Source organism: Salarias fasciatus, chromosome 5, assembly GCF_902148845.1.
Source record: "Salarias fasciatus chromosome 5, fSalaFa1.1, whole genome shotgun sequence".
NCBI lineage: Eukaryota > Metazoa > Chordata > Actinopteri > Blenniiformes > Blenniidae > Salarias > Salarias fasciatus.
The window spans coordinates 28,184,451-28,198,554 of record NC_043749.1 but is presented as its reverse complement, the minus strand read 5'-3'; the positions used below and the strand labels follow the sequence as shown (position 1 = coordinate 28,198,554).

At 40.8% G+C, this 14,104-nt stretch overlaps 1 protein-coding gene across 1 annotated transcript; it reads left to right on the top strand.

Annotated features, from left to right (window-relative positions):
- The first annotated feature begins 521 nt into the window (after positions 1 to 521).
- Positions 522 to 13,204, top strand: LOC115388472 (butyrophilin subfamily 3 member A3-like). Its single transcript, XM_030091635.1, has 8 exons — positions 522 to 594; positions 3,123 to 3,283; positions 5,632 to 5,971; positions 7,720 to 7,749; positions 8,861 to 9,133; positions 10,385 to 10,663; positions 11,653 to 11,757; positions 13,063 to 13,204. The coding sequence occupies exons 1-8, from the start codon at positions 522 to 524 to the stop codon at positions 13,089 to 13,091; spliced, it is 1,290 nt and encodes a 429-aa protein (XP_029947495.1). The 3' UTR covers positions 13,092 to 13,204.
- Positions 13,205 to 14,104: the final 900 nt, after the last annotated feature.

Sequence of the window (14,104 nt, the reverse complement as noted above, 5' to 3'; positions counted from 1 at the left end):
ATTAGTCTTTCTCATGCAATATAATATCATAATATAATATAATATAATATAATATAATATAATAGAATATAATGTAATATAATATAAATATATATAATCATATTTTTATTAATCCTTTAGGGGATCTTCCTTATTTTCACATTAATCTTATTCCTGGTTGTAGCAGGGAGCTGATGGGGGTCAAGGGTCATGCTCCAGGACCCACAGCCGTGACCTGTCAGCTGTTGTGAACTCATGAACTCCCTCTTAGTGGTCACTTCTTTAACCACCGCTCTCCAAATGCATCTCAAACCAGCAACTAGAACTTTTTTTCTGAGATATGCTTTCTGACCTGTTTATTGATAAGGTCACGAAGGTCAGTTCACTGTTCTGAGCTCCGGCCTCTGGCACAGCGCTCCTCTGCTGTAGTTCTGCTGTTCTTTATGGGCTCACCACATTCAGTCTGCAGCTTCATCCCTGATGTTTTCACCTCTTAAGTTTTTCTCTGGACTGGTTGAAGTCCAACCTGTCAGATATAGACCATGACCATAAAACTGAGCCCTCCTCCAGTCCCCTGTTATGTGGAGTTCCACAGGGCTCAGTCGTGGAGCCTAGGCCTGTCACGATAACAAATTTTGCTGGACGATTGATTGTCCCAGAAGTTATTGCGATAAACATAATATTGCCGTTTTTTGTGTTATTGTTGTTGTTGTTGTTGCAATGTTTTAATTAATGCAACAATTAGGGATGCACCGAAATGAAAATTCTTCGCAAAACCGAAACCAAAAAATGAGGAAACTGTTTTTCTGAAGCAATAAAGGTGCTAACAATACACACATAATATTACAAAGCATTTATACCTCCAAAGGCCATCAGCGTCTCACAGACTGCTGATTAAAAAAAAAAAAAGACGCACTTGGCGGGGCTTTTTTCTGCTATTGTTTTGTTTTATATGCGCGCATCTCAGGAGCTAGCTCTGACAGCAGACAATCAGACAGATGGCCAAAAATATCAACCAAATCCCAAAAGAAAGACAATAAAAACAGGCATAATGAAGAGATATAAGGTGGAAGAAGCTTTAGCAATGATACAGGAGGTCAGTGAGGGGGAATCGGATGGCGGAGACGATCGGGCATCAGCGATCTTGACTGGAGTGAAGAGGAGGAAAGTTCTGATCAGAGTCAGAACAGCCGCGGGCCAAACAGCGAAGAAAAATATAATCCTGCCCCAAAAATGCTGGATCGACCTCCCGCTGCTCGTCCGTGCACGAGAGCCACAGGGACGAGTTTTTCACTAAGCTGCATTACGCCCAAGGCCTGCAGGGGGCGCTGTTTTCACATAAAAACGTGCAGACTCCTTAAGCTCGTGTCCGCAGTTTCCGTTCATTTCCAACATAGTATGTATCATTTTTCAACAGAGCTTAATGTGTCAGTCTGGTTCGACACTACAATATAATATTAGCATAAAGCAATATAAAAATTTATTTATGAGCCCCGCCTTCGTCTCATAGACCCCCATGTTATCCGAAAAAGCGTCGGTCAGCATCAGCCAATAGATTTCGAGCTGCTGTCAATCAAATTGTGGAGCAGCCAGAGAGCACGGCCGCTCGCCCAGCAGAGGAGAGTTAGCTCCGCAGCAGCCGCCCTGCTTATCTCGGATATATCCACTGTCTGCTGAACATCCACCATAAACAGCTACACATGTAGGATGCTGTAGGACTCGGAGGCTCTCATTTTCACCCGACAGATAATAGCGTGCACAATAAAAGGGCGTGGCTTGGTCGCTCATGAAAGCAGAGGGAGGGCAGAACCTGAGACTTTGGATTAAAAAAAAAAACATCTCTCTTTCAAAACTCCGGACACGAGCTTTAATGCACCTTTAACATAAGATTGACAGTGATTTGCAAGTAACTGTTGCTTTTCTGTTTCTTTCACAATTGCCGATTGTATCATTCAAATGTGTTGATTTATTATGATGAGGATCTTTTCTAATTTAAAATGAATGAACTCATGAAGTGAGAAGAGACTGATAAAAACCATTCACATCAAAATGAGTTGTGAGAGTTTATTTCAGTTGTTCATTCACGTACAGAAAGTTTCATTTCTTCAGTGTAGTAAAAGTCATAAAGTGATCAGGCGGCACAACTTCAGATAAACATCCTGATGTGACGCAACACTGAGTGCTGATCAACTGATGGTGGATTCAGGAAGTCACAGTCCTCTGGTAATAAAAATAGTTACACTGCTCCCACCCCACCTGAAGGAGGAAACACAGTGTGGATTCACTTTTATGGAACTGTGACTCCACACACACACACACACACACACACACACACACACACACACACACACACACACACACACACACACACACACACACACTACATACACCTGTTTGCTTCTCTTTCAATACACTGAGATGAGGAAATCCCCATTACATGTTTTGTCTTTAATGTCTTTCACTGTGTAATATCACTGCAGCATGAATTATTTACATTTCCCATAAATTCCACTACAAACCAAACATCAAAGGTGTTTTGTGGGTGAATGTAAATGTCAGCCCTCTCATCTGGAGACAGTTGTCCCCTTTATGCCCTGTTGGACACGTTTGCGTTGTAAAGTGTTTCAACAAAATACAACAAACAGTACAGTTTCACAATGTAATATTTAACTGTACAATAGACACATACTTTACTTTATAATATTCAACACACCGTCATGTAAATGTTTACTAAGAAACAAACTGTGAGGTGTGATGATAAATTATGATTTTATGAAGACACAACGTAATGCAAAATTCAAGATCACGTTTGAAGACTTTCTTCCACCTACCAGCAGAGGGAGCTCACTACACTGCTGGTCCACAAACCGCAGCTGTGACAACAAGATGAGTTTTCAATCATATTATGAAAAATAGAATTGCAAAGAAGAATACAGCCTATTGTGAATGAAAGGTTTGGGACAGTAATAACATCATCGTTGAAGTGGGATTATCACAAGTAATTACACTGATCAGGCCAAAACTATTAGTTAAATGAAGACATGATTGATTTTACAAACTAAAAACAAGAACAAGAAATATGATTGCAGGACTTTGTGGATAAAAAGCGGGTGTTGGAATCAGACTGCTTCTCCTTATAACAGAGCAGAGGATCGTGAGTCTGGAGCAGCAGCAGGGAGTGTCCAGGACTGCTCTCCCTTTAACAGAGCAGAGGATCCTCAGACTGCTGCAGCCATGGACCTGCTGCCAGCTCTCTGCCTCGGTCTGCTCATCTGCTCCGGAGCTGCGGTTCAGCCATCAGACCCGGTAAGAAAAGCCTCTGTGTCTCAGCTCCACTGGATTCTCCTCAGTTTACTGGCAGCTGATGAGAGGAGCCACAGTTTAACATGAAGGCTTCATCCTGCATCAGTCCCTTCCCTCCTGTGTGCTGCTGTGCGCTCACTAAATGCTGCGTCCTCTTTCAGTCTGCAGCTCTTTGACTTGACATGAACAGATTGACTTTAGAATCCAGACTGCAGCACATCAGCTTGGCACAACGAGGACTGAAGAGAGAAAAACACCAATCAGGTCATTTCTCACCTGAATATTCAGATTTATGACTCATGTCAGAAAGTGTTACAAATAGTAAATAAACCAAGCGGATAAAATGTGGATTACATGTCAGGATTCTGGTTTAAAGCAATAGTTTTAAAGGACTTTATGAAATGTGCACTTCCTTGAAGCTCTCACACATTTCTGTTGCTCTTTCAGAGTAAAATCACGTTTCCTGTTTGTCTTGACCCATTTGGATTCTCTGATATGAAATGACCCCTGATGAGAATCAGTTCATTTTTATTGCATCAAATGATGGTTTTAAAGCAGTAAAGACAATTTAACAGAGGTTAACTTCCATGAGGCTGTTAATGATTGTGTGACTTCCAGCTTTGATTGGGTCAGAGTTTATTATTCTGAGTTGTTGAGGAATTTAACTGCACACTTGAGTTGTTGAGGATAATAAAAGACTTCTGATGTCAGCGACTGAATGCAGCTTCCTGAGTCTGAATCCAACAAACTAATGGATGAAACACCTTGATAAGCAGATTAATACAGATTATTCTCATGGTTTGGACACATGTTAATTCATAGAGCTCTAACTTGGCTTCACACACAGTCAGCTGGGATCAGATCCAGACCCTGAATCAGGGAAAAACAGGATCTAATATGTTCCTCCAGCAGATCACTGATATGGTTCAGATATTTCTTAAACAATGTGACACCAGGACCTCCCTGAATCCAGGTTTACATGAAACCACATTAAAAAGAGAAGCAGTCTCACTGAGTTCAGTTTCCTCCTTCACTCAGGACCAACTTCTGTTTTTCTGTTTTGTGGTTCTACCTGCTGGAGTGGTTTTTCTTCCCACATCTTAGGTGGAGACAGATCACCTGTTCAGCAGCCACACGGGCGCCTAAAAGTTCATTTGTCTTCTTTCCTCTCAGCTATTAACTTTTCCAGAGAAAGAAGTGGAACAAGCACCAACAGGCGGGGCGAGGTTGCTGGCAGCGTTTCCTCTTTACGCTGAAGTGGGAGTGTTTGTTTTTTAACCTGTCCTGTCAACCATCAAACCAGCGTAATGACGGTCTGGCTGCTGGGATGTGCAAACTGAGGATCCAGGTATCAAATTACAAACCAGAGCAGCAGGAGGGACCTAATACAGAAAACCATTATTCTAATATCCCACAAGACAACACAGTGACTGAGTCCACATGCAGAATATGAAGAGTGATTAAAGATGAGCGTGATCATGCAAATGTGACTGTGATCATGTAATGTGACCTCTGACCTCAGAGAAGATCGGAAGCTGCCGGAAAGGTCCTCGATGCCAACTACCTGCAGTCATCAGGCCCCCCCACCGACAAACGCGACTGCTGATCCGTTAGTCTGATAGCAACTTGTCTCGTGTTTTTTTTTGCTGTGTATGTGCGCAGGTTGGCTTTTTTATTTTGGTCTCTCACTTCTAATCACGACTCCCTTCAGAACCGTGATCTGAATTGATGTATCTTTTTTTTACCACCACCCCCCCCCCCCCTCCCCTAAATTCTGTCTGAGTTTCTTAACTCTGTTTCCTTTTCAAGACGGAGCGCCGTAATTGGCTGCCTGTTCGTCTTAAAAACCCATGCAATTTCGTTGCACTTGTAACTTCGGTAACTTGTTGCGATGACAATAAAGACAATTCTGATTCAATCAACCCCCATAGTGTCGAGGCCTCAATCCAGTCGACTGTTAAACAGGTTGTAAAAGTTGTTTCTGCAGCAGCTGAAGAGAGTGAAGTCCAAACTCTGCAGGTCTCCAACAACTGCAACGGGTCAAACATGAGTTTAGACCCGGGGAGAAACGAGGCTGAACGTTTTAACAGTGATTTGTCTGGTTTCAGGCTTTCTGTTTGGAGTTTCCATGTTCTCCCTGAGCTGTTCTCTGACTGACACCATTCATGACACTGAGAATTCATTTAGAAAAGAGCTGTTTGGAGGAAGCAGAACTTCATTTTCAGCTATTCCACTGACCTCCAGGACTTTTACAATCACAGAAAAAAAGATGTGTCACATATTTCGAACAGCAGCTTTTCAGGATTCTCAGAAACTCACACCTTCTCCCTCTTCCTTTTTTCTCTTTCAGGGTCAGAGGTCATCAGGAAGATCGTCAAAGAAGACCAAGATGCGCTTTTATCTTGTGCTCTGGATGGTAGAAATATTGCAGAAGACGTGTTTGACTGGAAGACAGACAGCAGCAGCAGGCGTGAGGTGTTTTTCTACAACAGAGGCAGCTCCTACATAGACGGCCTTCCGGGTCAGGATGCTCACTTTAAAGATCGGGTGTTTCATTTCCCCGAGCAGCTGGCAGTCGGTAACGCCTCCATAGTGATCAGAAAAACCCAGGTGACAGATAGCGGGAATTACACCTGCTATTTTCCCTTTCATGAGCCCAAAAGACGAGTCCAGTATGAGCTGATTGTTGGTGAGTGTCCTCATTCAGACGGTGACAGACAGCTTTGTATTTCCAGAAGTGACTGGTTCAAGTGTCTCAGATGGACTCAGGTCAGGAAGAGAAACACATCCAGGAGAAACTCCATGTTTCCTCCTTCAAACAGTTTCTGGCCTCACTTATCAAAGTTCCAACAAAGAACAGTTTGAGTGAGCTCCTTTAAATTCCCCTGACTAGGCTGGGTACGTTTACGGTACCACTCAGTGGTACCGACCGCTAAACTTTGGTTTCTGACAGATCAGTTCCCCACAGTTCCTGATGTGTTGGTTCTGTCCTCTGGACAGGACATCGTCAGGACCTGTGAGACCTGACTGAAGGTCATGAGGAGCCATTTGTAGTAGTTTTCTGTTCCCTCGCAGCAGTTTACTCTCTCTTCCCCAAACTGTTGAGTTCAGCTTCAGAGCCTTTGTATTTCCTCCATCATCTGCATCGACCCGTGAGAGCTCAGGAGGAACCTCAGGAAAACCTTTCCTGGTCTCGCAGGACTTTCAGCCTCCATCCAGCTTCCTGATTCCTCATACACATATTTCTCCATTGCAAATTCTTTGTTCCCTTGCAATAGTTGTTGTTTCTGCAACATTTTCTTTACATCCCTTCTGCAGTTCCCTGGAATTACCAGTGATGATTCCTGTCAACATTCTTGTATTCCTTTGCAACATGTTTCCTTGCAACCATAATTTTGTTCCCTCAAAACAGCTTTTTTCGGTCACAATTCTGTGTTGTGCTAAGGAAAATATTATTCCTTTGCAACAATTTGTGTTACTACTGTTATTTATTTATTTATTACTGTGATTTATTCTCTTTATATTCTCTGAAAACAGTGTTTTATAATTTTGTTCCCTTGCATCTGTTTTTGTTCTTATGCAGCATTTTGTTTTGTTTCTTTTGCAACTGTTTTGTTCTTTTGCGACAGCTTCAGTTACATTTCAGTTCAGTTACTTCAGTTACGGTAATTACACAGATTACCGGTAATTGATGTTCTGTCTTTTTAAAAACCTTTTCACTTAGTTGTGTCTTTCTTTGTAAGCATTTATCATTTCATGACAGCAGCAGTGTGTTCCCTTGCATCAGTCCAGTGTTCCCTGGCTGGTTGCTCTGTGTTCCCTTCACAGCAGCTTCTTCAGTCTCTCTCAGTCTTCTTCCTTCTGTTCCCTGTCAGCACATGTTGTGTTGCTCCAGTGGATCTCAGCACCCTGGCCGGTCAGAGGAACATGCTGCTGCAGTGCTGAAGGACCACAGAATGCAACACTTGAGGCTGAATGATGAGTTTTCAGCTTCTTTGTCTCTTTAAAACCACTGATGGATGTAATAATGCAGACGGCAGAAGAAGAAAGAAGTCCACTGTCCATACAGAGGTTCTCTCTCTTCTTGGAGACAGTAAAGTCTGTTTCATTCATTGCAGCCTGGTTGATTAAAGACAGTGAGACTTTTCCAGGTGAATGTTTCAAACTGTAACTGTGAGCAGAGAGTTAACAAGTCTTGAAGAAAAATAAAAGAGTTGAAACAAAGATCCCACTGTAGATGTGTCTCCTGACTGAAGCCATCTGTTCCTCACCTGAACCAGTCTCCTCTGGAAATACATGAAGATGCTGCTGAAATGTCACCGTCTTCATGTTGAATGTGGAATAAAGTGTTTAACTCTTCTGTGTTTCTTTCCCCTCAGTTTGAGCTGAATGTCAGGTTCATGAAAAGTCTAACATGTGCTTTCTTTTTCCTTTCAGAGTATATCTTAAAACCCAGAAACATCCCAGGTGAGTCCTGCTTTGAAACACTTTACTCAGCCTGACATCTCACCTGGAGTCACACAGTTATTGTCCTGAACTTTAGAAGCTGCTGAGAGAATAAAAACTAGCAGGAAACATCCCAGAATCTGGATTATTCTGATGGAGGTTTACTCCACTAAATCTGAGATTCTCTGGAAGTTTTTCTTCTATTTAATGAGATAAAATCTACTTGATGAGAACAGAAAAACTGTTTCTCAATATTCGATAATGTCATATCAACTGTTTGGTGTCCGACATGTGGCTCGCGGCCCCTTCGGGATCTGTTCAGGCCTCCAGATGTTCCAGTGTCATTATAGATGTTCTGCTGAGCAGCTTCATTCCGAAGCATGCATATGAAAGAGAGTTTCCAAAACAATCATATCAATCCAAATCCCGAGAAGAACCAAATGATTCAGTTTTAGTCTTGAAGCCAAGAAACATTGACATTGTTGTGCAGATTCATGTTTGTGCAAATCTACAAATGATGCCTGGATGACTTACGGTGGAGGTGTCACTGCATTAAAAATTAAAACCTGTTGACATTGTTTTAAACTGTCAGCTTATTCAGGCTTTGTAAAATGGCTTTGATCAAATTCATGAACTCATACCTCGGAGTTTGGATCCTTTAAGAGTCATTATATTTTACCTATCTGGCTCGTTATGAGGAATTGGTTTCTGTAAAGCATTAAAACTAAAAGGAGTTTGAACTGAATGAACAATAGACTAATGCCTTCATATGAATGTGAGTTCTTATCTTTATCTTTCATCATCAGAAATAACAAAAACTTAATTTTATGAGCACATTTTCAAGTGTTTTCAAAGTCAGGATCAAGAAGCTCCCTCATCTTAAGATTTCACTTTGTCCAACTTGAGCCATCATTTACAGTATTTTCTGAAGTTTCTGTGTGATGAGCTTTTACTTAGCAGTAAGATGTTCTTTGACTACTTGGCATTCTGTACTTTCTTTTGATATCAAAAAGTCTTCCGTTCTGATTGTGAAGCAAAATGAAGAGGGAAAGAGCCCAGCATTGTTTCAATTATTTAATGTCAAACCTTCATGTATTTATTTTTTCAAGGAAAATTTGTGCTGTGTTTCCAGGAGCAGCTCAAGAACCCACCCTGTCATTCAACAAAACCAGCGACGGACTCCTGCTGCAGTGTGTCGTTCGGGGAGCTTTTCCTAAACCCAGAGTGGAGTGGAGGGACAGTTCTGGAAACGTTCTTCCTGCTGAACCAACGTTCACACAGAAAGATTTGAGCTTTGATGTTTTCCTCCAAGCTACTGCAAGCACGAGTGGATTCTACCGCTGCGTAGCGACACAGGAGGAAATCCACAATGAAGTCTCTGCTGATACTTATGTTCCTGGTCCAGGTGAGTCAGTTTTCAGACAGTTTCGTTCACTGTTTGTTTACAGTGTGAATCCAGAAGCTCCCAACCTTCAGCTCCTCCAACATTTCCAGCTTCCTGCTCTGAAAACAACTTTTCCAGCTGCTGTGTGACAATCAGCCTTCAGTGATCATTGAAATACCTGGAAAGAGACTTTTTAACTCAAAGATATTGATGACTGATTTTTCAATGCCTTTGAGGGTTTTTTTTTTTTTTTTTTAAGTTTTTTGACTTTTTGGAGAATTGAAATTAGCACTGTTCGGTAACGAATATGAATAGACCTCTCTTTTTTCATGTTTCCTCTTCAGGGAAATGAATTCTCCCTCTGATGTGAATCCAGCTCTCAGGACATGTTAGTGAGTGAAGCAGTTCACAGTTCAGAGAGCTGAGATTCAATAATCCCTCAAATTAAACTCCACTTTTTATCAACTCACTGATGTGAGATTAAAAGAAGAATCAGAACCAATGAGATGATTTCTGTTTCACTCAGATGTTGATCAGTCAGTCAGTGGTCACTGTATCAGATCCAGATGTTGATCAGTCAGTCAGTGGTCACTGTATCAGATCCAGATGTTGATCAGTCAGTCAGTGGTCACTGTATCAGATCCAGATGTTGTCTTCCCTCCAGCTGTCCTTCAGTGTGAGTGTCAGGGAGTCAGGTCTCCAGTGTGTTTGTGTTGCAGTGAAAGCTGCTGCTTCTCTCTCATCAAAGCTCTTTCTCATGTTTCTCCTTCTTTCTGGACTCAACTGGAGCAGAAGGTTCAAACTGGGATCAATAGGAAGCCGTTCAACACAACACGTCTCTGATGAGGATTCAGGATGAAACCCTGCAGGACCATGTTTCATCTTTTAGACAATCCTTCCTGATTGGTGGAGTTTGAATTGACTCAAACACTAAAATTCACCAACAACTGATGAGAAAAGTTCCATCAGGAGGAAGATTTTAGATTTTTCTAAAGAAAGTGAACAGAAATGTTTGTGGAGTTTAAAGTTCTTCAGTGTAAATCTGCTCATGTTTTCAAAAGTCTTCACAGTGGAAGTTTGTTACTAAATGTGGAGTTTGGAGAAATTAGAAAGATTTTTAATGAAACACTCTTCAGATGAACTAACTGGAGTTATGTTGCACTATTATTATCAGATCTTGTGTTTCCCTGAATATTAGATAAACTCTATGTTGAGAAGAGTTTAGAAACAAACCAGAATTAACTTGCATGTTTCATCTTGTTTTTTTTACAGGAGCAGCTTCAGAACCTTCTCTCACAATTCTCGATGAGACAAAGGACTGGGCTCTGCTGCAGTGTTTAGTCAAAGGAGCTTCTCCTAAACCTTCAGTTCTCTGGAAAGATGATTCTGGAAACATCATCAAGTCTGAAGAACCTGAAGTGACAGAAAGAGGAGGAAGCTACGACATCGTCCTCCAAACCACTGTGACCAAAGAAGGTTTCTATCACTGTGAAGTGACTCAGGAGGACATCAACCATCGAGTTTCTGCTAAAATCAAAGTGTTTTTTGGTGGTGAGTTCAGTGTTTAACTCATTTTATCTCATGACAGGATTAGACCGTTAATGATAAAACATTCAAAAACTGTCACGAAGCAGAGAAATGTCTCTCTGAGTCCATCTTGTGGAGTTTCCAGTGAACGTCTCCAGTCTGAGCGTCCAATCACAGCTCAGCTTCAGCAGCTCATTTCTAACATGAAGCTCTGAGCAGAAAAACACTCAGTCAGACTGAAGAAGTGACAGATCCTGAAAGATCCAGTGATCTGAGAGAAGAAGAGCAGAATCTCTCTCTGAGTGTCTGCATGTGGAAAATCTCCATCAGTCCAGAGTCTGAATAGAATTCCAGACAAATGGAGGAGAAATCATTTCTCCAGTCCAACATTTTCAAGCTGAAGAGTTTTGAGTGAGTTGAGTGTAAATGTTTGATGAGTGGAGAGCAGGATGTGATCTGAGGAGAAGTTTCTCCTGATGGAGACTGAAGGTTGGAGGAAATGTGACTGAATGAGAGCAGATCAGTGAGTGGAACAGACTGACACAGTGTGAGTGAGTCCAGGTCATCTGATTCATCCTGAGAGGTCAGAGGTCATCCACACAGGTCTCTGGAACCAGACTGAGGAAGATCCAGCATCATCTTCACTCCCTGGACCTTCATGTCCACCTTCTGCTCTCTGAGTCTGAGGCCTTCTGTCACTGTGGTTCAGTGGTGAGCACAGCTCAGGGTCACTGGTTCGATTCCCTGCAGACGTTTCAGCTGGAAAACATGCATATCATTTCATCTGTGGAGGCTTCACAGGGACTGATGTCCTTTATTTTTTTCATTCAGTCTTACTGCAGGTAAAATATAAGAGTTATATAAAACACTTTAATAATACACAAATGTAAAATATGATTCCAGAGTCTCTTTATCTTGAATTATTCTTAATTTGCAGCTTTTTTAACCCTCCTGAATAAAACTTTTACATTTACACTTTACATTTTACAGTTACATGAACTTTTTGTCTTCAGTTTCAGACTCTCCTCCCATCGGATGGATTGTTGCTGCAGTTCTGGGAGCTGTTGTTGTTCTTTTCATTATTCTTCTCCTCACAGGACGCCTCAGATGTAATAGACGTAAGTTTATTTTGTTAAATTTGTCTATTATTAATAAGCTGACAGCACAACACATTATTTCCATCTGTGTTCAACATGGTCAACTGGTGGCTCTCAGCCCACATGAGGCCTCTTTGTCATGTTTTGGGGACCTGAGATCATTTTTAAAAATTAGGATGAATTGAAGGAAAATCATATTGTCCCATTTGAACCAAATGTTAATGACCTTTATTCTTTTAACTCTGTATTGTAAATATCCTGAGGTGGAAACTATAAAACATTCAATCTGATTCAATAGTTTTAAATTCCATCCATTCAGCTCTAATTCTCCTGTGTCTTTAAATAAAACGTCTCAGTTGTGTCTTCTGATAGAAAGTGTGTTGTTTGTGCATTAATGATCTTTATCAAGTTTCAAATGTTTTTATTTACATTTTGGTCAGAAAAAGGATTTGAAATAAGAAACCAAACATGAAGTCAAAACAGCCTGAAGGAATTCATGAAAAAATAAAAGGCATAAATTTAGGACCTTCAGTTGTTTTGAAATTCAGAGAATGTTTTATTCATTCAACTTTTTTAATCACTCTTTGCCTAAAAAATGTAGTTTTATGTTATTTTAGGAGATCAAAATCAAACAAATCCTGCTGTAAAATAAAACAAAAGTTTTATTATTTGCATAAAGTTTATCATGTTACAGTGTCAATGTCACAGTTCACATGAAAATACACTAAATATATTCCAGCATTTTTGCACATTTTAAAGGTAAACATAGTCAAAGCAAATAAAGATTTGCTTCATGATAAAAAAACTGAAAATGAAGAAGGAGAATTTAAATGTTTCTCAACCTGTGGCTCCCTCCTGTCGACAAAATCTTCATTGGGCGATATAATCGATTTCAATTAAATTTACATTTAAGGAACAAAAGTGAACAAACACACCAATGAGCCAAAACAAGACGCCAGAGGAAGTGAGGGAGTCCAAACGGCCCTTTGAAGCTTCTCTGAGTTCAGATCATGAACAGAACGACTCTTTATAAAACTTAGAGCCAAGAGGAGGAGGACTGAAGAGGGACTCAGACGATGTCTGTGACTGAATCATGACATGAGGAGGAAAGAGTCTCATCAGGACCTGAACCTCCTGCTGGAGGGTCTCCTGTGTGTGTGTGTGTGTGTGTGTGTGTGTGTGTGTGTGTGTGTGTGTGTGTGTGTGTGTGTGTGTGTGTGTGTGTGTGTGTGTGTGTGTGTGTGTGTGTGTGTGTGTGTGTGTGTGTGTGTGTGTGTGTGTTGTACTGAGAGTGTGTAACATCTTGTTTCTTGTCTCTTCCTGCAGGTTCACACACACCAGTGTCAACCAATTAATTCACCACAGTGTCATGATCAGCAGCTGAAAGAAGGTTAAACTGTGACACACACACACACACACACACACACACACACACACACACACACACACACACACACACACACACACACACACATTTGTACTTATATCGTTGTGAGGAAAGCTCATTGACATAATGCATTTCCTAGCCTCTTACCCTAACCATCAAAAATAAATGCCTAACCCTAACCTATGCCCTAAAGCTAACCTAATGTAACCCTAAATCAAAAACTAAGTCTTAACCCTCAAAAAGGCCGAAAAGGCCTTTTGAAAAGTGAGGACCGACAAAAATGTCCTCACTCTGTTGGTGAAATACGAATTTTGGTCCTTACTTTTGGGTATGTACAAGAACACAAACAAACACACACACACACACACACACACACACACACACACACACACACACACACACACACACACACACACACACGCGCACACACACACACACACCACATATATATATTCCGTTGTTTTACCTCCAGTCCTCCACGTCTGGATTTCATCATGTTCAGTGAAAGTCTACTTTGTGTCTCCAGATTTGCAAGAATTGGACCGTTGATGAGACTTTTTTAAGGTTTTTTTCTCAACAGTTCAAGCTGGTTTTCTGTCATTTTAACCTTTTTTCTAAATATAAATAAAGATTTTTGTATTTTTTATGACAGAGAATCAATCAGTGATAGTTTCTTTGTTTTCTTGTGAACTTGAGTGCATTACAGTAGAAATATGTCATGAAAAAATGAAAAATTTAATGGTGAGCTGTATATATAGATCTCCTGGATCAAGCATCGAAGTCTTCAAAGAGTGGATGGAAAATATGTTCATAAAATCAACACAGAAGGTCATGTACATTTGTGGTGATTTTAACATCGACCTCTTAAATCCAAAGAAACATAAAATGACAGATGACTTCATCAACTCAGTGTTTAGTATGGGTTTGTATCCTACTATCACCAGAGCTAGCAGGATCACTTCTCACTGTGCCACTTTAATT

Bases quoted from the DNA above. Each gene is read 5' to 3' on its own strand.
- LOC115388472 (XM_030091635.1), top strand. From the start codon at position 522: ATGACCATAAAACTGAGCCCTCCTCCAGTCCCCTGTTATGTGGAGTTC. The intron at 5,972-7,719 runs GTGAGTGTCCTC...TTTTCCTTTCAG, and splicing joins CCAGTATGAGCTGATTGTTG to AGTATATCTTAAAACCCAGA. The intron at 7,750-8,860 runs GTGAGTCCTGCT...CTGTGTTTCCAG, and splicing joins AAAACCCAGAAACATCCCAG to GAGCAGCTCAAGAACCCACC.